The sequence below is a fragment of the Ischnura elegans genome, chromosome X, assembly GCF_921293095.1.
Source record: "Ischnura elegans chromosome X, ioIscEleg1.1, whole genome shotgun sequence".
NCBI classification, from domain to species: Eukaryota; Metazoa; Arthropoda; class Insecta; order Odonata; family Coenagrionidae; genus Ischnura; species Ischnura elegans.
In genome coordinates, this window is record NC_060259.1 from 41,744,842 (window position 1) to 41,769,859 (window position 25,018).

At 37.3% G+C, this 25,018-nt stretch overlaps 2 protein-coding genes across 5 annotated transcripts in view; one reads left to right on the forward strand and one right to left on the reverse strand.

Annotated features, from left to right (window-relative positions):
- LOC124171701 (trypsin-4-like) overlaps nt 1–17,244 on the reverse strand; it is an 86,305-nt gene extending 69,061 nt beyond the window's left edge. Inside the window, exon 1 of one of the 2 annotated variants that reach the window (XM_046550959.1) lies at nt 17,161–17,244. The gene's annotated coding sequence lies outside the window, so the exon portion shown is untranslated. Of the gene's footprint in view, nt 1–8,827; nt 8,916–17,160 lie in introns of those variants that run through there. The other variant, XM_046550960.1, reaches the window with a different exon arrangement.
- The window catches only part of LOC124171700 (contactin), a 55,732-nt gene continuing 37,522 nt past the window's right edge, over nt 6,809–25,018 (forward strand). For 2 of the 3 annotated variants that reach the window (XM_046550956.1, XM_046550958.1), the window contains exons 1-11: nt 6,809–6,863; nt 6,952–7,026; nt 7,568–7,747; nt 7,846–8,072; nt 8,865–9,107; nt 17,172–17,322; nt 21,400–21,577; nt 21,672–21,872; nt 22,493–22,595; nt 24,083–24,264; nt 24,351–24,641. In XM_046550956.1, the coding sequence (XP_046406912.1) occupies nt 7,574–7,747; nt 7,846–8,072; nt 8,865–9,107; nt 17,172–17,322; nt 21,400–21,577; nt 21,672–21,872; nt 22,493–22,595; nt 24,083–24,264; nt 24,351–24,641 (1,750 nt within the window). In that variant the 5' untranslated portion in view covers nt 6,809–6,863; nt 6,952–7,026; nt 7,568–7,573. The other variant, XM_046550957.1, reaches the window with a different exon arrangement.

Here is a 25,018-nt window from a genome sequence, read left to right on the forward strand (position 1 = left end):
TATTGTCTGATCCGTGGATTTAATTCATGATTGTTGAGATAATTCTGAAAATGACGAAAGAAAGGATGTATAAACTTTTTCTGGCTAGTAAGGAGTAAGTGACGGCGAGGATGGAGTAGGTTAATTTTCCCCAAATTATTGTCAGTCAGAGTTCGTGATTAATGCTAAAGATTTACAACTGCCATTTCAATAACATACGCCGAGCAATACGACAGATTTTCCTTTCAATATATCACCTTGTGCTAAGCAATGCTGTTGAAGAAATGGTTTTCTCCTTTTGACCCCTTATATTACACTATTTGAATATAAGCTCGCATGTGTATTTTTAAAATGCAGAAGTAATGCTGATGATCATAGAATCGTACTTATCGGCACATTGCATACTAAATTAATTACTGGAAACTGATGGATTAAAGCCTTCGCTTACCATTGACGTACTTAGAAATGTATAAAAAAGAATAAATAATGAAGTGAAAAATAATAAATAATCACTAAAAAGGAGGTGCAACCTTGTGACAAACAATTATATAAAGGATTTGAACACAGATATTTACTCTTGGAGTCCCATCAACACCAAGGGTCTATATACAGATTTTTAAACGGTTTTACGACATACGCTCCATGTGATGGATTCTCAGCCACAGATTCATCCAAAATCAACAGAAAATTCAGCAGAAAGACTTCTATTGAAGTTGAAAGCAAAGAGCCATTGCCCATAAAAAGGTAATGCCACCATGTAATTAAGACACCACGGAGAATATATTCCAAATTTTAAATACATTTCATACGGAAACTACTGTTGTACCTGCGCTCAAAAAGAAGCCCATCCTTAAAAGTACAAAATAATATTCGCAACTGGTTAATCGTAATTTTCTAAAGGCTATCCCTTGTTGCAACAGACACTTCAGTCGTCTCAGTGCTGATTCCCTCTGACAAGCTTAACATTTAAATCGCATCTCCTATGCAATTAGCTCTGTCGTTCTTTCAGGCGATTTCGATTATCGCTTGCTCTTCATTTGAATGATTCAGTCCAATGCTTTTTAAATAATCTTTTTCGCTTTAGATCAGGCGTATTTACAAAATAAAGGCTAAATGAGCAATCAGTTGCTCTTGGTTGGTAGAGCAAGTGAAATAACCTCACGAGGCTGAAAGCAGGTGATTCTAGACTAAGTGAGCCTTCGAATTACCACTAGTCCCCTCTCGCAGTATTCGCCGTTGCAGACAGACCGGTAAAGCGAGAAAATATTCTTTCGGGCCCCACGGTCTATTTGGCAAAGAGCAGGAAAAGCGACTTGTCAGCCATAATTAATGTCTGGAAAAATCTGGGATCGCACCTGATCGAAAGGATATTAGATTACTAGCCTATCAGTTTGCTGAAAATATTGGGCTAGCTTGGCCTTCAATACAAAACTGAAGGTGGTGCGTTACGACTGGCTTCATACATTTTGAAGAAAAAGTTCAAAACTTTGCGTTTGGCAGTATCAAGAGTTCTCACTAGCTAGAGATGAAGAACTGAATAAAGAAAGGGTTAGTCACTTTTCTAATGTGTTCTTAGAATTATTTCAGGAGAACGATTCTTTACCATGCCGGCACCCGTCTACAATATGAACGAGTGTGGTTGTCGGCTAAAGAGGTCGTAGAGAATATTTACATTCAATAGATTCCGGCTCAACTTTGAGGAATTTGGAATTCACAAATGACAAATGAATATTTTAGTAGGGGTTCCGGGGGGAAAGTCATATTATTTTTACGATTAATATTCGCCCCCCACCTTCGGTAAAAATTTCGTCTTCCGAGCACGTCAGAGCTTGTCTCCGAAAGCGGGTGGCTGCAAGGGAAATAGCTCCTTACTATTGCAGAACCCATATCTTACCGCTTTGCACCCGCATTATGCTATCCACATTCTCCTAGGCCTTTCATAGATTCCATGAGCTCAAACATTGGAAAGGGCAAAAGATCGAGTGGTGACGGGCACTACCCTGCCTACTGCGTTATTTCCTATTCCGCCCGTAAACCTTACTTCAGTCTTACGATTTCTCTACACGAGTCTAGCGTTTAAGAAATTTGGTACTCAAAGCATAACTGTCCTTTTGAAGTAATACCGCTTTTGCTTTATTGCCTCGTTCTAATGAGAGTTTTTGCACTTTTGAGGCTCGCTTCTGCCTCTTCGATAACTTTTTGATACATTTTCGATACCTACACAGCTCGCTCGATGCTTTTCAAAAATATGTGTGCAGTTAATTAAAATCGTTCTTCCCAATTGGTTGAAAAACATTCCTTACACGATTTTACCGAGGAAATTAGTCAGCTTTTTCTTCTGACGGCGAAAGTATATCGGTGCACGGAAGTGAGGAGCCAAGGTAATTTTCCTTAGGGCGTGAAATTTCAGCCTTGAGACCGAACTACCACTAGTAGAGAGGATGATAAAAATGATATGATTCTTCTGTTTTAAATTTTTATTTTTTCCTGCTTTACACACTTCGACAGCCGCCGCTTCTCCGCCACTCCTCGGACATTAGGGAGGATCGGAAAAATCGATTTTTTTCAAATCCATCTGGCCCAATGAAAAAAAGTTGTGGGACCGATCAAAAATAAGGCCTGAAAATTTGAGACCTCTAGGTGAACCCCTGACCCTCGCTCAAATGCAATTTAGGGGGGGAGGGTCAAAATTCGAAAAATATAATATTTTATGGTCATTCCCTATAGATTTTTCCGAGTCACTGCTCTTCCAGGGCAAAAATTTCGTGCATTTTGACGTATCTGCCACTGTTTAGCCACAAAATGACTAATTTGAGTCCGCGCCCGCGAATAAAATATTCCAACGCCCACGCAGCGTCGCGGATACAAGAGCAGCAAGCCGATCCCGTCCCCTCCCCGCTCGCTTCTCCCCCTCCCACTCCTCGAATACAGCAAAATTCATCCCGCGTGTGCTGCTAGGAGGGCGTTTATCTTTGATAATATAAATCGGAAGATGGTAGAAGGTAAAAAAGGATGCGTTGTGAGACGACTTGTCCCTTATTTGGCGCCTCGTCGGCGTTAAACAAATCCTTGGAGCCCTTTGATACCTCTCTTTTCGTATTCACAGTAATTAGCATCTTTTTCTGTCTGAGTAAGTAATTCTGGTACACTACCTTGGATGTATGTTACGAACATAGGCGGATCAAGGGGGGGGGCACGGGGGCACGTGCCCACCCCCAGACCCTCGAAAATATGCAAGATTTTTAATAAGGTCCCATTATCATGCGTTCGTTTTGTATTACGAGATATCTTTGTGCCCCCCCCCTGAACAAAATCCTGGATACGGCCTTGCTTGTGCCCCCCCCCCCCCCCCCCAGAAAGAAATCCTGGATCCGCCCCTGGTTACGAAGTTATGATTTTTGCGTCAGGTAAAGTTACGAGGACGATCATTGCTGCTGCTGGGTGCTTGCATAATGCATATATCTCTATCACAGTTGACAGACGCATTTTCCCCGCAGAAGTTCAAGTTTGAGTTTAGTCATTAATGTTTATTTCATGAGGAACGTAGAGATACAAATCGCCTGATTTCTCGTCAGTTTAATTTTCTTCGGATGAATTGATGAAGAACATTTTTGATACTATTTTCCCATACAAGAATTGACGATGTTGACTTAATGCTCTCCGACGATTCCTTTTTTTTCCTCAGTTGTCGAATTTCTATAGGATTCAATCCAGCAGCCATATCTTTCGTTTCGTCCGCTTATCTCTCAAAATACTTCTTCATTGGGGGGAACCTTATGCTCCTCCATGCACTTACACGCAAAAATACCGGATATTTTAATATTTTAACATAATTTAATGTTCCTTTAAAATTGTTTGAGTTTTACACTTCAATAAAACCCTACTTTTGGCCTATTCTAATTTTCCGTAAGTTATAGTACTTCCTGTGGTACCGCTAAATCCATTTAGTCACATTCATAATGGAAGAGAAGCACGTCACCATAGTTCGCACACCTTTATAGCCACTCGAGCGGCCTCTTCATAGACCTTAGGCTCCTTTCCTACGTTCGCACATCAAAAAATATTTCATCACTTCTCTAAAAGTTCGTAACATCGATTTGTTTAACGCCGACGAGGCGCCAAATAAGGGACAAGTCGTCTCACAACGCATCCTTTTTTACCTTCTACCATCTTCCGATTTATATTATCAAAGATAAACGCCCTCCTAGCAGCACACGCGGGATGAATTTTGCTGTATTCGAGGAGTGGGAGGGGGAGAAGCGAGCGGGGAGGGGACGGGATCGGCTTGCTGCTCTTGTATCCGCGACGCTGCGTGGGCGTTGGAATATTTTATTCGCGGGCGCGGACTCAAATTAGTCATTTTGTGGCTAAACAGTGGCAGATACGTCAAAATGCACGAAATTTTTGCCCTGGAAGAGCAGTGACTCGGAAAAATCTATAGGGAATGACCATAAAATATTATATTTTTCGAATTTTGACCCTCCCCCCCTAAATTGCATTTGAGCGAGGGTCAGGGGTTAACCTAGAGGTCTCAAATTTTCAGGCCTTATTTTTGATCGGTCCCACAACTTTGTTTCATTGGGCCAGATGGATTTGAAAAAAATCGATTTTTCCGATCCTTCCTAATGTCCGAGGAGTGGCGGAGAAGCGGCGGCTCTCGAAGTGTGTAAAGCAGGAAAAAATAAAAATTTAAAACAGAAGAATCATATCCTCGTTAAAGGTCCAGCTGATAGGTTAGTTGAGGAGAGAGCTGCATCAAACCAGTCTTCAGATAGATGACTGATCATGATGATGATTTATTTTGAATGTAAAATATCATGGGGTGTCTTCGTTTAAAATTACTTAATCTATCCTTGTATTCGCCATCCCCCCCCCCAATCTATTCACGCCAATGTGTACTGTATTACCGAACTCCCTGAGGATTCAGAAAATTCCATTGAGAAAAAATCATTTCCTTGATCGTGATTTGAATCTGAATCTCCTGGAATTGTGTCAGGTGTTTCCACCACTTATAATACATATATATACTACTATGGTATATTTTTCCTCTGCGTTAAATTATTAAGATAGGAAACGATGCCCTATGAGTGGAACTGAAAGAATACCTGACTTGTGTCAGGAAGATACTCACCCGGATCCCGGTAAAGACAAATGAGTTTTTACAGAGCGGAATTTTCGCACTTGCGGGTGACTCGGTAATGGAACGCCGCCGTTCACAAATCAGCGGTTAATGCCTAAAATAATCGCTTAGGATTCTCTGAGGAGCGATCTAATTGGAAGCGTACATGTTGCTCTTCTAAATGTGCTTTGATGAACTGATTGTGAGCACGACGCCTCCCGTGCTAGATTTCGTCCGCGAGTGAACAAAATGCATCCATCTGGAAAGCTCTTTCAGGCGGGGTGAAATGGCATTGGAAATCAACCAAGTCAAAATTTAGGTTTCTTGGGAGGTTTTGGTGTTGCTTAGATTTCTTCCTCTTTCAATGATTTTTGAGGCGCTTAATCTGAGATTTGTTGACAATATTTCTTGAAGAAAAATTGACAAAACATTTTTAATTTTAATTTTTTAGCAATTAACTAGGACTCTACTCACATTTGAGAGCATAATTATTCTGTACAAATTTTAAATAAATAAAATTTGCAAAAAATGACCTATAATACAGGCCTTGAGGTGGGGCAGAGGGAGCACGTGCCGTGGGTGGCAGATTTCTAGGGGCGGCGAAATTTGAAATTAATATTTCTAAAAATATTTAATTATTCTATTTAATTATTTAACAACAATTACTAATTTATAAATAATTAAACAATATTATTAATAAAACCTGTTCATTGCTAATATGCGGTGCGTAATTTCAACCACCGCATTACAAAAAAATAACTGACGGATGTTTATATTTTTGAAGTGGGGAAGGGGGAGGGAAGGAGCGAGGGTGCATCACATAAACAAACTGACGTTTTTTGTATTTCTGGTTTATGGTGATGGATTCCTATATATTTTTAAGTGCTAAATCTGATAATAACCTCCATTTTATTTCAGCATGCCAAATTCATATAATTTCAGAAAGTAAAAAAAAATGTACACCATGCAGGTTACAGAGGTGATCAAATTTTTAATTCTTTAGGATCCGAGTTTTGCACAATGCATTCATTTTTATTGATAAATTGCGGAATATTCTGAAGAGAGTGGGACCCTAGCCCATTGAATCATTGAACCTTGATTTCGAAAATGAAATGACCCCAAACAGAACTTTCAAAGAAAAGCGTGACGCAAAGTATGAGTGGTACAAATAACTTGGAAACAGAATGAAGGTATTTTAAAAACGTTATTACAAGATATGGATGAATATATCGAGTGGTTTTCAAATTTATAATGTAACTAGCTTGAAATAATTCCGTTGATATAGATTGATTAATTCAAATATTTACAAAATAAAATTTCGTATTATTTTTGGCGATTCATTCAAAATTAAATATTACATGTGATTGTTATTAATAGTGTGTCCACCAAATTTCTAAGAAATAAATGAAAGAAATCAACTTCAAACGCTCATATTGACTCATACAGAAATATCATTTTTTGCTAAAACTGTTGCGTTGAACGCATAAAAGGAATATATTCTACTGAATTATTAGCGGTTTAAGGTTATAGGCATGTTTTTATGGCGTTATCTTCAGAAGTTCGCACATAAACGTGCGATTCCCTGACGCCTTCGGAGAAACTTGTCCACAAGTCACGTGGTTACAGTGGTATCTTACTGATGACGTCATATATTTCTCTTTCTTACGTTGCCTCTACTGGATTCTTTCATCATACCTGCGATAGGCATATGTTTTTATTCATTGTTTGGTTATTTATTTGGGAGGCGGCTAATGCTGCCCAGTAGGTAAATAAATATCATAAACAATTTCAATGCAACTCGTGAAAAAGGCTTGGGGAGTAAATATATATTCAAAATGGTATTTCTCTTTCAGTTTTATTTTTATTTTAGCGCCAAAGTAAGTTGCTGTAACGGCTGGCCTACCTCGCGAGACAAGCCACTCCCTTAGGTGAGTTAATCATCCGCTGGTGTTTTTCTCCTAGCAAGGTGTTATTTGAAAAATAAGGACTTCGCAGTGGCATAATTTTTGCATGTGGAAAGGAATGTGTTGACTTCATTTAAGTAAGTATTGTAATTGTTTGTCTTGGATTCAAGGAATTAGCCTAACCGCTTTTATTTACGGTGTGATGATTTAATTGTTATACTTCACTTTTCAACTGTCTTGGTGGAAATTATTACGTCTCACAATTTTTTCATGACTATTAATGCGGAATTTTAGCAGCTCACTCCAGTGATCACTTAAGAACTCAAATGCCAAAAAACATTAAATAGAGTCTCTGAAGTTTCATCGTTGTTATTTCTGTAGTTTTTTGGAATGAGATAAATTATATCACATAGGTGTTGGTTCTGGTGACTAATGCTCGGTGTTAATTTATATTTACGCTTGGAATAGTTAATAGAACTGTGTTGTGAAGTCTTTTCTGTCGAGTTCGATGATTTATGCACTTGTTGCACTGGACGTACATGTCGTTTTCTTCTTTCTCATTCAGGTCTTCATGATGAAGTGGCTCACAATTTGCGTAGTTCTGCTATGCGCTTCCTTACCTGCCTCTCCACAAAGAGAGTCTGAGTTGCAGTGTCCAGAGCATTGGGTTCAATTTCAGTCATCGTGTTATCGCTTTATAAAGTCACCTCTCAGAGCTAGGAACGAAGCTCGCAAAAACTGTCAGGTACCTTTTTTATTTCCCTGTACTATGTCCTATTCATGTGTTTTTTGATGTTGTTCTAAGATATTTGGTGATACAATTAACTTTTTATGCATTGATAGGCTTACGATTCAGACCTGGCCAGTGTCAGTAGTTTGGAGGAACATGGGTTTTTAATTCATCAGCTTCTTTGGAGGGATCCACAGCATCGACAATGGTACTTTGGAGCTCATCAACAAAGTGCCGGCTATTGGGTGAATGAGGGTGATAGCTCCCAGCTCATAAACATGGATGCAGCATTTTTACCTAACCAGGAGGCAGTTTATAAGAAAGATTACCTTGTTTATAGGTAAGGTAGCATTCGGTATTTAGACTCAACTCTATGATTTATAACGTTACCTTTAAGAGTTAATCATTTATGCTTTTTGTATGTATATACGACTGTTGTTGGTCATATCTTAAGAATTATTGAATCAATTGAACAAGTATGGATTGAAGTAAGTGAATAGAATTTTAGCATGTGCTAGTAATTATCTGTTAAATGAACTTGTGGGTATGTAATTGGATACAGCCACTAATGATACATGTTTGTTATCCTTTGGTTGATATTTATATTGTGCGTATAGTTATTTTAGGATTGCAATGAAGAGTTAGTGTTTTGTTCCTGCTTTTCCCACCATCATCTTCTTATGTCTCAATGCTGGAACCAACTCTGTTGATTATCCATTTAACTAATGTCAGGAAGTTTTCAAGGGCATCCTAAGAATTTTGGATCGGCAGAGAGATTTTGTTTTTCCCCTAACTACAAGAATGGTAAGAGTATTTGTTTAAGGCTTCATACCAATGGGTACTGGGGCAAAAGGCCCCGAAATCCTCTCTTAGTGGACCTGGTATTTATGCTTTTTAGTGTATGAACAGGTCATTATCATACCTGACGTTCAAATTTTATTACTAGATCTCTGTGTGAGAATACTGAAAACCTTCAATGCAATCTGCATTACTTCTAACTGTAATCAGTTTTCTACAATTCTTGATCACCTGTAAAATAGGTGTTCTTAAAGGGATTGATGTCATACTATTAGAAGTTGTGTCAGTAATACTTACATTATGAAATGCATGACAACTATTTTTCTCATTTCAGCTTCGATGAAAGACAGAAGAAGTGGGGTTTCTTGAAAGTAACAGGAGATGAACCACTGCTGTACATATGCGAAGCTCTCATCACCCGGCTGCACTACTTAGCGGTGGACGATCGTACATATCAGTATGGATTTGACGTGGAAGATCCTAAGAGTATTCCCAGAGGCCCGTTCTTCCTCAAGCAACCTGTGAATGCTGTGTTTGATTTGTACAGGAAAAGTGTCGTCAATGATGTCACCATGAGGTATATTTAACTTATTGCATGTTTTTTTTTTGTCAATATGGCTTGTGGATTTCTATAATTAAGTGATCAATGTCATTTTTAAGTTCAGAATTTTAATTGTATCTCTGCATATTTGGTAATACTTCATCATTATCAATCTGAGATCAAAATATTTCATTCAAAGGCAGTGAAATCTTGATGAATTTAGCAACCTATAGGGAGAAGGTTTATGACTAAATAACAAAATATGATTAGATGTGTATATAAGCCTAAATATTATACATATTTGGGCTACACACGCTAGGAAATGATCACTGTACGTGGGTTGTGTTTGACTCAGTAACCTAAAAAAACTTTGAAAATGTGTAACTTACATTACATAAGTTAGTGACACCAATTGATAAACTGCTATCTCGGTGCCAAACATGCACGTAGGGAATGACCACAGAAATGGAGGTACATAGTTGCCAGATTTAGCAACCTAAAAGACTAATTTGGAAATTTCACTAAAAATTAAAACTTGTTGGAGGCTAACCTCATCCTTTCCATGTCATACTACCAGGAAAGGGTCAAGTGAACACCCTTAATCACTGAGAAATCTATCATGGCCAAATCTCAAAATTAATGTGAGCATAGAGTGTCAAATTAAACAAGTTTTGAATTTTGAAATATTTTTTCTTTTGAATTTTCAAGATTCTGACCTCAAAAGACGCTATTTTTTGTTGCTCAAACCTACGGAACACAGCCCTATATGTTTGTAAATTTCCCTCCTCTTTTAGTCTTTCAATCGAATACCTCTCATTGGTAGGTGGTGGCTTCAAGGCTTCTCATTTACCTCTCCCCCTTGCAAAAGTGTTGATAATCCCAGCTGGGACAAGGGATAGCATTGGGAAGAACCTCCTCCTAATTAGGACTGGGCAGTATGGGAAATACCAAACCAGTTCTAGGTTCTTAAAAATAACGGCAAATTGTTTTCTTCTTGTGCATTGATTTTTAGTTCGAAACCAGTGTTTTGTAACAAAGCTATTTTCGGAAGGGGTTTTTTTATTGCTAGCTATTTTAAACCCCATGAAGTCTTTAATGGCCAAATTTTTTTATACTGTTTTTGGAAGGTGTGTTTTTTCTATGTCAGTAACATGGGGATGCATTCCTAAATATACACTATATAGAGAATTTTTTTTTCAAGATTTTTATGTGAGGCCGAGGTGTTCATTTGGGTAGATCTGAAAAATGTAGTTTTTTATTCTCCGTAATTTTTGCTAGTTGGAAAAAGTTGGGGACGTATATCAAAATTAGTCTAAAAAATTTTTGGCCTCCTGGCCAATAGACTCCTTACTTTGTGGCCTTTCATTAGGAGGGTGTATGAGAATTGAAAAATGCATGATTTTAGAGTCATTCTCTGTTGTTTTTGCCTAGTTTCGGCTCTATCGGGCAAACATTTTATCTATCATGTTATATCTACTAAGCAAACTCCTGATTATCCGGCTGTGGTTTATCCGTGTAGCGGATTATCCGTGCATAAGTTCACACTCCTTTGATGTTTTCTGCAATCTTTATAAAAAAATAAAATTGTGTGCTAAAGGACCAGGATATTTGAATTTTAATGCAAGACTGCATCAAGATTATTATTTCTATTAGAATCCCCTTTCTAAAAGGAATTATTATATTTATTTGCTGACAAGGAATGTTTCTAGTTTACTTGGACGTCTGTTCTAGCTTTGCTGACGACAGTCAGCATTAGAAAAAAAGCTTGATTAATTTTAGAAGAATCTTCAATGATTAACCAGTTGAAAATTAAGATAAATTTTATCTGAGATCTTTAATTGTAAAGTTCATATCGTGAATGTCCAATTATTGCTGTGGCCTCACATGTGGTTCATTGCATCCCAAAGGAGTGGGAGATTTTGTGCACTCGGCCATGTTTGGGCCGTGACTTGTCAAGGTAAAGCTGGAGAGGAAGGGAATAGTAGAATTGAAAGCAGTGGGGGAGGTGGAAGTTGAGATAGCGTGAGTAATGCCCAGGCACTCGCTTGCATCGAAAATTTCCCATAAGTCCTGGTTTCATAAAACTGCTGCTGCGCGATGCCATTATTGCATGCCTGTTGCCTTCACGGTAGTTCCATGCTCCTCTTTTCCAAGCATCACGGTGCGCAATTGCTCTCAGTGATCATGGATCCGGGTCCCGCAGCAGTTGCATCCTGGGCAACTTGTGTTAGATGCAATCACACGGCTTAGTGCCTGACAGTGTAGTTTCCAACGTCACCCAGTGGTTTTGAAGCATTCTTGCCTACGACTTTTCTGAATTCGTGATATCGCAGCCATTGTCGTGTGGTTTTCAGAAACCAGGTGTTACACGAGTACAATCACGTCATCGCCACTAAAAAGATCCCGGTCAGGAAAAGAAAGCTCAAAATGATCCTGTAAAGCAATCTAAAATAACAGGCAATGTGCGTAAATAAAGATAGATTGTTTTATTTACACAAATTATGTAAATTAAAAGAAATGGAAGTGAAAGTTTGCATTATTCGTGTTTTCCAATTATTCATGCCGCCTCTCCCCATCATTAGCGCGGATAATTGGGAGTTTGCTGTACTGATGTGCAGGCAAGAGAAAGCATTGACCAAAATATCCACCTCAAAGAATAGACTTAGGAGCTTGTGGAATCATTTTGCTACCTCAGGAGTACCTTTAACTAGGATCAGACCTAGAGCATCACATAAACCCTAAGATGGCATTCATAGTTAATAGGCTGCAGTCTCCTCCTTGAGCATTAGAATGAAGACGGGCTTTGCTTACTGATGACAACAAAGGATAATTTTTACTCCTTGATGTTTTCACTAGAGATGCGCGAATAGTATCCGCGAATGCTCGAATACTAGAAAGTATACAATACTCGAGATCTCTAATAATTATGCTCAAAGTACGATCTCGAATACTTTGAATTTCGCGCCATGCACTGTCGCATGCACGTCATTGGTAGTTGACTCAGAAAAACGTAGAGGACTATAGTCACTTAGTGCATGCAGCGCTGTTTTAGGCAAGTTGACGAACTATGTCAAATTCGCGGATAAGAGTGGTGAAAAGATATCGTTCGACATGGGGAACCGCAAATGATCGGGGGAGAATCTGAAAATCGCCGGTGTCCCCCGTGAAACCTGTCAAAAATAATAAAACTGGCTGGAAATTGACTTTTGGGGTACCTTCCGTTACGCATATTGCTACTGCTCCCGAACTGTTCCACTCATCGGGAAGTTCCAATCATCACGAATTCGAAGACTGCAAGGATGCAGGCTTTCCCTGATGTTAGTTTTGATTCTTTATGCCGAACGGCGGCTCCGCATTGACGCGTAAAATTTGAAAAAGGATCGAAATATTCATCAAAACAATAGTAAAAAACAGCATAAGCGTGGGTCCCTGGCTGAATACATCAATACACCAACATTCAAAAAATTATTTTCACCACTTCTCATTCTAAGCTCATCCAGGATGAACCCAGAAGATGGAACTCCCTTTTTTAAATGATGAGGCATCTTCTGGAACAGAAGCAAGCAATAACATTAGCTGCCTCTAATGTGAGTTTTAATGTAGACATAACTCCAACACAGTGCGAAGACTATCAAGCCATTGATTGATGTTCTGGATGTTTTTAAAGGAGCTACATTTCTTGCTAGTTGAAGTGCAGTCACAGTTTCTTAAGTTATCTCCCTTTTGAATAGCATTATTAATTTCCTAGAAACTAAGAAGTTTTCGCATAGTCATACAAGGTTTTGTTGATGATTTGCTGTTTTCCAGTAAAAGTTGGTATGAATTTCTGGAAAAAGAACAATTATTCACTTTTGCCACAATTTTTTATGTATGATTCAAAATCAGTGATTTCCAAGATTCAAATAAAGTTGAGATGATAACAAATCAGTTGGCTTTGGAGATGACAAGTCTGCTTAAACAAAGTCACCCAACGAAAACAGATACCTTAGGAAAAGAGCAACTCAAAATAGCTGATGTAAAGCAACAGCAATCAATGTGGGGAATTTATTCAAAATAAAAAAGTAGATTTTTAAAATGTATTTGATAAATACTTTTTTATTTGGACATTAGTCAAGTGAAATATAAGAATAATGTTTAACATGCTTTGCGCAATTCTATTATTTGAGGTCTTCGAGATATTCGAGTTATGATTTAATATTCCAATTCATATTCGAGTTCGAGAAATCTGCTACGCGATCCATCTCTTTTTTCCGCCCTAGTTGCTTATTACCACATGTTTTGTTAGTGCTATGCTTACGAAATGCTGTAACAAGTTTTGTTGATGAAAACTGCCTCATGTTGCAATATAAAATACAGTAGTAGCTCATATTAGTGAGTAGGGTATAAGGCAAGAATTATTTTGTTGATGAAAACTGCCTCATGTTGCAATATAAAATACAGTAGTAGCTCATATTAGTGAGTACGGTATAAGGCAAGAATTATGTTATTTCGAGTGATTGGCTGTATGCTGCCAAAAGGTCTATGATTAATAATTTAAAAAAAATATTTAAATCGAGGTCATGGAGTCCCTGCCATTTATTACTAGGTATACGTACTTCTGTGCAGGAATATTTTGAATTAGGAGAGATTTTATCCTTGAAGTACTTCCAAATTTGTCACATACTTTTAATTAGAGATGTGCGAATAGTATCCGCGAATACTCGAATACTCAAAAATGTATTCGATATTCGAGGTCTCGAATAATTATGCTAAAGGTACGCTCTCGAATACTTTTAATTTCGCTCCGTACACTGTCGCACGCTGTCATTGGCAGTTGACTCGGAAAATTGTAAAGAAATCTATTCCTTTAGTGCATGCAGCGCCATTATAGGCAAGTTGACGAACTACATCAAATTCGCAGATTAGAGCGGTGAAAAGAGTACGACGTGAGGAAACGAAAATGATTGGGTGAAAAAAATCTGAAAATCGCCAGTTTCCCCCACAATGAGAACCCCAGTGCTGTGGGATAGTAACTACGTAGCACAATTCCCAAAATCCACTACCCCCTCCATCCATCAGCCCTCGGCCTCCGACGCTTTCCTCCTCTCCGAAATCAAACAAAAGGTGAAAAGGTCCCAGCTCGCTCGGGTTCGTATTACGAATAACGTAAATGAAAAGTTTCAAAAGAAAATATAAAGTTACAAGAGAATAATATAATCGTGTATCACCCTTCCCTCTTTCTCCCCCACTGACCTTTTTCTGCCTACCTGCTTCGAAGTTCCCCATTTCTGGAGGTCAACTGCTGCATGAGTACCGTGGGTTAGTTACATTAGCGCATTTCCCAAGATCCGCTATCCCCCTCCATTCAGCTTTAGCCCCCCCTCTGAGGCTTTCCTCTTCTCTGAAATAAAAAATAGGTCCCAGCTCGTGCAGGGATCATATTACGAAGACCTTAGCTTCGAAAAAATATCAAGTTACAGAAGAACAATAGAAATGTGTTTCGTGCCCCCCTTTTCTCACCCACTGACCTTTTTCAGCCTACCTGCTTCAAAGTTCCCAGTTTCTGGAGGTCAACTGCTGCATGAATCACCTATTAGCCCAAAAGGTGTCTAGCACTGACTTTTGGCAATTGATATTACACCTTTATTGGATTGAAATATTAGTAATGTGCGCATAATTTAAAAAAGAATAAGACCAAACGCGACGCATTTCTGACTTTATTTAAACATTTTATGCGAGGAAATAAATGTCAAAGTACGACATAGACTTAGCATTCTGGCGAGACTTGATATGAGCAGCAGAGCTTCTCCCAAGTTGATGCGGTATTTTTTTCCGAAAACATATATCAAGTTACAATTTATGAGTTGTGCTATAAATCTCTATTGTCACAGTCACAGATGAAGGGATATTTTCTCAGGATATTTGGTTTCTCCCTGCTAGCAGTTCCAATTCATTTGCTTATCTCGTGAGAACTTCCAAAGATGGACTGAAAATAATTGAAGAAGAAAATCCGGTGGAGAAGCGTGTATATTTTGCAAAATGCCTCGCATTGTCCGCTAGCACTTGACAGTGTAGGAGTGGGGTAAAGTAAGCTACTTGTTGAAAATAAGAAGTTGGATGAAGCCAAGTATCAGATGGGCGTGCTGCTGAAATGGCGTTTGGTAGATAAGAATGTATACATCAGACAGGAATCCATCGTAGCAGTGTAAATGCCGAGACGGCATGCAATCATTTTTCGCAAGGTGGTGTGTCCCCTTAGAATATTTGAAAGAGATGCTAGTTGAATCAACTATATGCCCAATTGTTTCCATAAAATTAAAATATTCCATTAATCAGATAAATTCCTGTTCGAATCCTTTAAAGGAAATCAAAATTACTCCCCAAAATCCTGTGTTTCCTACTGCATAGGCAACCGAGTCAAACATGCCCGCATTCATCGTTTAGTATTCGAATATTCAAGCAATGATTTAATATTCGAATTTGAGAAATCTGCTTTTCGACCCATCTCTACTTTCAATTTAATTTCAAATAAATTATCTGCCATTTCCATTCCTTGGAAATTATATCATATATTATTTAGGCCCTCCAAGAAAGAGATGTGTAGCTTAAAGTACTTTAAGTGGGCATTTGGAGTGAGCAGCCTACTACCCTAACTGTAACCCTTTGTCTTTGTAATTGTTCCCAAGAAAATAACATAAAAAGTAAACAAAATCCCATTTAGTTAAGACTGGTATCATCTTGATACGGGCTACTGTCAATTCTAGACTTTCCTGGCCAATATATATCTGTGACCACAATTACTCAGGAAACTTGCAACGGAAAGGGGATCAGAAAGTTCACAAGCATGGCTGCCAGCGAAGATGGGGAAGAGAGTAGCAAAGTGAAAGTTGAGAAGTTAATAATTATAGGTGCTTCAAAAGTGCTTCCCTGGTGCACAGGATCAGAGCTGACTCCCGGTTCTTCAATTTTTATTTACTAACTGTGAACAGGCCTGTCAGTTTTAAAATTTACTGAATAGTTGAACCTGTCCACCAGAAAACCACTCAGCCCTACTATAGGGGATTGCTTCTCAGATGATTACTCAGCTGCTTCTCTAAGTAAGTCAAGGTCAGTAGCTAGCCCAATTCCTAAAGATATGAGGATATAATGACCTTTGACTTGACCCTCTTTTGTGGTATGCTCAAAATGGAGCTATTCTGAAGAGAATATGATCGCTGTCAGGCGCTGTAACAAAGGAAGTATGGTAGGGTAAGATAAGGGAAGAGGCATTCATTGAGGGATTGATTATTGAGAACTTGCATGTCAGTTAACTTATTTATCATCTGATCACTGTGCTGTTTTTGAATCGGCTTCGTTATCAGTGCACAGCTTAGTTATCGAAAGTTTTGGTTTGTTACAAAATCTTTATGAATCTAAAGAGCATAGCTATAATTAGGAACAATTTGGTTCAGTACTCGGTTTCACTGGTTCTTGAGGATGATTAAATTGATGTTGCTCTACTACGAAACCGCTGGTGGGAAATTTACGCAGCTGTTTTATATTAGGTAATTTCACCATGTAATGCCTGAAACTATTGATTAAATTATCCTTAATCATAACTTACATTGTTAACTTTAAATAGTGATACCTTTGGTTCAGTATAATGAGAGGTAACTGAATGCATTATTTTAGACAGCATTCATATTACCCCAACAAAAATCATTTTTGCTTTTGAAAATGAAGCAATCAATACGAAGTACTTGATTAAGAACTGGGACAGAGAACCCCATGATGAATTACTCTAAGAGAAACCCCTTTATATTTTGGAGATGTTGTCATACAGTTAGGAATAATAGGAAGTCATTTTACTTTCCTTTCATTAACCCAATCATGCTGAACCAATGAAACTAACCCAGGGGGTCTTGGTCCTATAATAATGTTCAGATCTCTCACATTTTTGTTTCTGGGTTCTGTTCATGATTTTGCCCCTGCAGAGAATGGCTTTTGTATTGTATGTTTACTTTTTTTACTAGCCATACTTTTTTATAGGAATATGTGTTTACTTTGTTAAAAATGGAGCATTGGTATAAATGAGATCCTTTGAAATTGTCGTAGTAATAGATGGTCATACCTTATTTGCAGCTGTTTGGCAGGTGGTTACCCGACTCCAACATATGAGTGGTTTAAAGAAGACTTTGAGAACGACGTTCTTGTGTCCAGGAAAATAGACCCCCTGAAAGATAGCAGATATACTGTCAGCGGTGGAACATTGATAATCAATAACCCTGACCAGGTGAGACTCATCCATATGATGCTATCATATTGTTTATTTGTTTTAGGTTGTGTATTGGATATTTTCATCTACCAAATTAATTTGCATTTTTGTCATTAATAAACATCCCGAACTTGGTATAAATGTGGTTTATTTCATGTGTATGAATACTGTGCTATATCTCTGTAGCAAGTGTTAATATTCAGTGTACAACTTAAAATCGATGATACACATGATGAATCAAGAGCATTCTTGCTGTCACATGTCAGCTACTCCTCTGCATAAAGAATTGGTTATGATGTTGATAATTCAGCAAATCTCTTGGTGATTCAAACTTTATCTAGGTCATAGCTACAGTTCTGCACTATAGTGCATTTTCTGTTTTTCTTCTGCAAGTGTGTGTGTATTATGATGATGCTCTCTGTGGTGTACATTGCTCTCCATGGAATGCCACCTTTAGTGTCACATATCCAGTCTTTTGTCGAATATATATACATAATATAAGTATATGTAGTATATTAATTTCTTACTCCAGTGTGAATTACTTTCTTTCTGTGGTGTCATATGTAAGGTGTTGGATGTGATATATTAGTCATTTTTTTTTAGTTTGTAATCTTTTTGATATCATTGTCTTCAATAATCATGTTAATATTAGTTCAGGAGATAAATTAAGGTTGTCATTATGTTGTATAATATCACGGCTGCTGAGTTGGAAGGATGGGTGGCAGTTGGACATTGGCACAGAAGGGATTTATGGCCTGCAAAAAGATGGCCTTTCATGGTGAAATAAAAACACAGTACTATTCCACAACCTTATATTTTGGAGTCTACTAGTTTCGACGTTTACACCGTCATTATCAAGACTCCTTTACCACCGACATTATCAAGATGGCCTTTGTTTCAAATGGGAAAATTTTAACCGTATTTCAAGTAATATTTGACTCATAAAGATGTAGGTGTATAATGGAATAGGAGGCTAGGTATTGTCTGGTGTAGTTCCCATCAGGCAGCCATACATACAGGTACACTCCTCGTGTACCAGCAGAAAGCTATGTTTCTTCAGAAACCACTGCAGGAATATTGGAGAAATTCTAATGTGAGGTTTCCTGGTTTTAACACAAGTATATATAGCTAGGCATGAAGTTTACTTTTCCCAGCTATTTTGGCCTGTCTGAAACTGTGGATGGGAAAGGAATTTCTCAAAGTCGCTACTCTTGGTAGTTCATTCATTTTTTGCCATTCTGTCTATCTCACTTGAAATACATGCAATGATTTGTTAAGTGCACCTTGATAAGTGATATTCAGCTAAATCAAGTTGCTCCATATGCCAATGGGACTGGTAAGTTACTCTCAGCCTCAAAATACATGGTACATTGATGAAACTTAGTGAGCTTTTATCATACTTTTCAAATTTTTAAGAGACTAACATGGTCAACATAATTTCCATCAGAAGTGAGCAGGTTGTATGTTGGCTATATATTATCAGCTTTGTATTTTTTGAGCTATGAATTTTGTCTATGGGGTGAGAATAAATTTCTTTTTCTAGTATCCAAAGTCTCATACACTGGACGGCAGTATTGTAAGTGTCCATTTCAAAGCACTAATGTTTTGTTTTACAGCTGAGGTATCTTTCATGTTTTAATGAACCTATAAAGTATTTACAAGAATTAAGTTTTCAGTATTAAGAGTTCTTAAGGAGTTTCGCTGCCTCCATTTTGAAACTTTGGGCTATATCTGTAATAAATCATTATATAATTGCATTAATTTAAAATGTCAATGTGCTGATTTCTAAATGATATTAACCTTTTGGTAGTTCAAATTTTTTTCATGAGGAAACTGTTCATACTTCAATTTCAGAAGTTGCAATTATATGGCTATAGTTACATAATATAAGTATTCTAAGAGGAGGCCCCTATAGTTTTTAAAATTCTGTTCAGAATGCATCTTTGTGAAATGCAAGCTGTACTTAATAATTGGAACAGCAAGCATACATGGATGTAGTTTTCTAACCTAGTTTTACTATTTCATGCAGTGCTTGTTGTGACTAATAATTGTGATGTTCTTTATGTCTTACTTGTTTTGAATGCAAATTGTACAACTATCTTGTGAAGTATTTACGTGTTCTGTTTGCATTTTAGAAATCTGCAAGACTATCAGCAGCAATTTTTTAAGAGTACTCTTTTGCCTTTGTATGTTTTTATGTATGAAGCATGAATTACACATTTTCTTGTACATCATCATAAGTTCACCACTAAAAAAGTTTGGTTGTACCCATGAATTCCATGCTAGTTTACAACTGTGTGAGATTGAACTCAATGCTACTTCTTTAGCCATGTTTTTAATTCTGTAGGTTGCAATGTAGATTGAAACCTATTTAGATGGCTGTTACTGTCAAGGCCAGCTAAAACTGTGGATATCATCTTCCTTAATTTTAGTAGTGTCTTCGATTTTTTTTAAATCTGATTTTGCTCAAGTTATTGTTGCTTCTTTATGTTCATGAAGTCTTCCACCATGATAGGCTTTTTGTTGCTGCTGATTTTTTCAGTGCTTTAAATGTTTTTGTGTCCTGCTGGGCCCTGTTTGCTGCACACATTTGTCTTAAGAAATGGAGCCCAAATTTGGAATCTAAAATGTTAGGTAGCTGTTAAAAGCCTTTCTTCGATTCTTTTCTTTGGAAGATTCAAGACTGCATTCTGAATATAATATGGATGGGAAAATCAATACTTTGTTTCATTATGTCTGACATTGCAGTAAAATTTACTCCCCTAATTAATACTGCACAGAAGAATTTCCCTTAGCCTTCAAACTCTCTAGCATGATTTGATTTCAAATTCACTTTTCTGGAAGTTAGGGCATTGATGCATGTATCATTTTTTATTTTTAGACTATATCAATGTTTTAAGTGTAGAATGCTGACTTATGTGAGTTATTGTAACTCCATTACTTTTTCGCCAGCCTTTGCACCGGAATATTGGTTAGTTTCACGTATTTTTGTAACGATTTTAATGAAGTAGGTTCTGTTAGTATTTCAGCAAGTTAATATTAATTAATCAGCAATGTAGGATGGAAAAATGAGTTTACAATGGTGAAAAGTTGATTTGATTCTTCAAATTGTTTGGTACTGGCAGCAATCATTTGCATTTTTTTTGCTACATTCTTATGAAAGCAAAACACCTTTACATTAAAAGAGTTTGAAACACGTGACAAATTTCATAAATGGATCTGAATATTGGAATATTTGCTTCTTCTTGGGGTTAAGCAACCCATAATAGCAATGTTATATTCTAACATTATAATTTGGCACGAAATACATCATGAATGCTGATCATAAGTCACTTGTTCCCTGATTGGTCCTTCAAATATAAGTCGTTATTTTATGGACTAAGAAGAAGAGACTGGTGGAAAAGGAATAGAGATTGATGAAATATCTCAAAGGCATTAAATAATGGTCACAAAATGAGCCATCATTCATGGGACAGGTTTGAATTACACTCGGGGTTGGCAAGCCTCAAGTATTCTGTCTCCTTCATATACGAGAAAAGTAGAACACCATTCTGGGTGTCTGAATTTCCCTCATCATGAATGAGACCTAAGAGTCACATGATATTTGGGTAGGTTACCGATTTCCTCATAGACTGAAAGTGGTGGCCCAACCTTTGTTGAGATACTTTTTTCCACTATTGTGTGAAATGACTGTGCTTGTTTGCAACACTACCTACTGAGTGACTTTCTGACGGATATGACATAATTTTTTTCTGTAGGGCAATACACTAGGTAGAAGGACATAATAAAGTCACCACTCGTTCAATATTGAAATTCTAGAAAACTACCTCAGCATTACAGTAGGCGCAACATAATGGAAATCCAAGGAAAACACTTCACAATAAAAAGTGTCTATTGTGTCAAACTTTTGAGAAATGAGTTCTGAAGAATCTTTGGAAATTTGATCAATGAATTTATTCTCTCAATCTAGTGGTGAAAAGTCTTATGTGGTAATCCGTGGTCTGAATTAATCCATTTAATCATTGCCCTAATTAAAATTATGATTCAAAAAGGTTAATCAGTTACTCAAAGGAAATGTCTACTTATTTCTTGCAGGATAAGGATCGTGGTACATATCATTGCAAGGCTTCGAATCCATTTGGGTCAATCATATCAGAAAGTGTTGTGCTTACCTTTGGTTTCATTGGAGAATTTAATCTGAAGAGATCAGCAGAAAATGGAAACCAAAATTGGGGAAAAGCCCTGTATTGTGATCCTCCACAATTTTTTCCAAGTAAGAACATGAGTTTTGTCCAAATTATGGATTTATTCTATGAAATATGCATTTAAAAATTAAAATAAATCCTATTTCCATGCTCTTATTTTAGGTGTCAAGTATTACTGGACCAGGGACTATTTTCCAAATTTTGTGGAAGAAGACAAGCGTGTTTTTGTATCCTATGATGGCTATTTGTATTTTTCTGCCTTAGAAAATATAGATAGGGGCAATTACAGTTGTAATGTTCAAAGCAGTGCTTCTAGTAGAGGGCGCAATGGACCATTCTTCCCTCTAATGGTGAATTCTCACTGTAAGTTTCTTTTCTCTTCTCATAAGTATGTGTGAATATTTTTTTTCTACTGGTATTGTGTTTCCTGCAATGAGAATTACAGGAAATAGTTGCCAAAGTGAATTATGCATGAAGGGAGGTCATCCTGGTTAATAAGTACATGACATATTTATGCTCAATGCAATTATTTTAAATTTTAAATTGCTTTGTTTTCTCTGGACTTATATAAATGTGAATGCATTTCTAAAAATAATGCATCTACAGAATTAGACTTTTTTCTCCATTTAACTGCTGTGTTGGTTAAGGGCCATGGTAAAGTCATGTGGTAACATCACATATGGTTGCTTTCTTGGCTAAGTAAGTCCCTTATCAGGTGGAACTCAAGCATGCTTGATACTTGTCGCTCTTCATGAGTCTGTTTGTGACGTTTTCAGTGGACCTTCCCTCTTTGTTTTCACATTAAATTGAATTACAAATATGTATTGCTAGAAATCTTTAATTGTTGAGAACTAAGTATTTTGGTCTTGTTTATACTATTTGGTAAAACGTTTTATAAAAAATACCAGCCAGGTATTTGTAGTATATATGCGATCTTTTAAACGAGATTTGTACAATTGTTTCATTTATTTTCCTTATTTCAGCAAATTACCAGCAGCTGAAATTTCCCAACAATTTCCCAAAAGCTTACCCAGAAGCCCCTGTGGCTGGGCAAGATGTTCGCCTTGAGTGTGTGGCCTTTGGATAGTAAGTTGTTACTTTCTTTTAATCCCATTAGTTGCATTTATAGATCGTCTTTTTGGGAGAAGACCTACCTGTCACCTCTCTTATATTCATCCCATTATGTTTTGTATTTGAATTTGAACAATCATCATGCATTAAGGAGCATCAATCACTGCATGCCGTGACAATATCCTTGCACATGTTTCATTAAACTAATGCAGACTACAATACTCAATTTCTTCTTCATTTTCCTCATTTTGGGGTGGATCTGGCCATCATTTTAAACCTCCCTCCATGATAGCAATTATGCCCCTAATGATGCTTCTGAGTGCAGGCTCAATGAGATTTTGTAATGCTTTAGGTATCTAACCTCAGAGGTGGAACACTTTGGGAAAGGCACTGGTGTCAATCTGCGGCATTGTTTCACAGGCTGACTACAGTCCTCGAGTTTGGGGCAGGATTGCCTGGGGCTGTGGGAATTCTTTGTGAGAATTGGGGTAGTTTTCGTGGATCTTTGGCCAGTGCTTATATCATGCTGGGCACACCTCAATTTTTCTGGCTGCATTACTCCAAAGAGGCATCTGAAAGGGTGGCTCGTAAGATTTTTGGGCACTGTAGATATTTTTTAGACTAGAAGGCCTTCACCTTTGTAGTTGTATAAAATGTATTGTGTTGTTTGTGTAATTATTTCTCAGACCTTGGAATGATATTTTGTGTGCAACTAAGTTCCCGCTGTTTTTCATATATGACTCTAGCAGTGATTGCTGGTCGTGGTGGATCCTTTGTTGACTTTGTTGTACGTCTCAAATTACTATATTTGTCTGAATATTTTTTTCCCAAAATGCCCGTGATAAAAGTTAAGGGGGGACTATATTCAAACCCATTTTTTTCCCCCAAACTCAAGCCTCAAAATTAGGGGGGGGACTATATTTGGAGGTATACGGTTTGTACTAATAAAAATAAAAATTCCACTCTTTAAGCAAGGTTCTGGCTTCTAAAAAACAGATTTAAACTTGGCAAATAAGTTGCCATTAAAACAAATAAAATTCTGAAATATGTTAGTTTTTAATACACAAGCAACATTACAACAAGTTTAAGTGTTTGTTAAAAAAAACTAATATTTTCACCCACTTAAATATTTCTTTGCTAGTTTCCGTAAACACGGAAATTTGGCACAGTTTTTCCAATATTGAAATTGCTTGAATCTGGTGAAAGAAGTGGTTCCTCCAAGTATTGGTCCACCTCTTCCTCTGCTGTCCTTCCCCTCTATTACTATACTTTCCCACTATTTGAACGTCCCATCCCTAATTTATAACAATTTTTTCACAATTAAGTTGTATTTTCATTCAAAATACAGCGAGAACTAAGCTGCGCGCCTAATATTTATGAATGATTGTAATGAAATACATAGCTAATTGTGATGCAGTATTCTTCTCAACATTTTTATGTCTAAAAAACTGTAAATGTCTGATCGTTCTTTTCGTTTGATTCAATTCCTTTCATTCTTGCAGCCCAGTTCCTTCCTATAACTGGACAAGAAAAGGATCTAACCTTCCAAATAATGCAGTTTTAACCAATTATAACAGAGTATTAACATTACAAAAAGTTCAAGTTGAAGACCAAGGTGAATATGTTTGTAGAGTTTTTAATGACAAAGCAGCCATTGAAAATAGTGTTTTGCTCAGTATTCAAGGTAAGTGTCACTGCATTTGTAAAATAAGAATTGTACTTATTTTCCTGTGACTGTTTGGCTGAAGTTGATGCATGATCAAATTACAGCTGAACCTAACTTCACCATTCCACTGACGGATAAACACATGGACAGTAAGTCCTCCCTCACATGGACTTGTGAAGCCTTTGGAATCCCTGATGTGACGTATACTTGGTACCGGAATGGAGAAATTATTGATGCTGAAAACATGACAGGTTTTGACAGGGGAAGATATATTATTCAGGACAATGTTCTCAAAATAAATGATTTAGATCCAGAGCGAGATGAAGGAATGTATCAATGTTCAGCCAAAAATCAACTTCGGAATCGTTATTCATCGGCCCAGCTGAGAGTCCTGTGTAAGTGCCCTGAGCCAATAACAAAATTACATGCATTGCTTATCTGTATTTATCTATTTTACTGTTCATACAAGTTGAAGGACACATTTGTTAACCATAGGGTTAGGGTCCTCCTCCCTCCTTAGTTTTTAAATGTACCACAAAAGCATTAAGGTTATAAACTTTTCATTTGAGAATTTTCAGGATTGCTGCCATGTTTTTCAGATGAGGTTTCTCTTCCCGTCCTAGAGGCATCTTCGAACACCTGAAGGTGCCTCCAGGACAGGAGGAGAAATGTAGAAATGTTGTCTAAAATACATGACAACAATCCCGAAAGCAGAATGGAGCAGTAATCTACTCCTCATGGAAACCTTAGAGCCAACAATATATGACCTTTC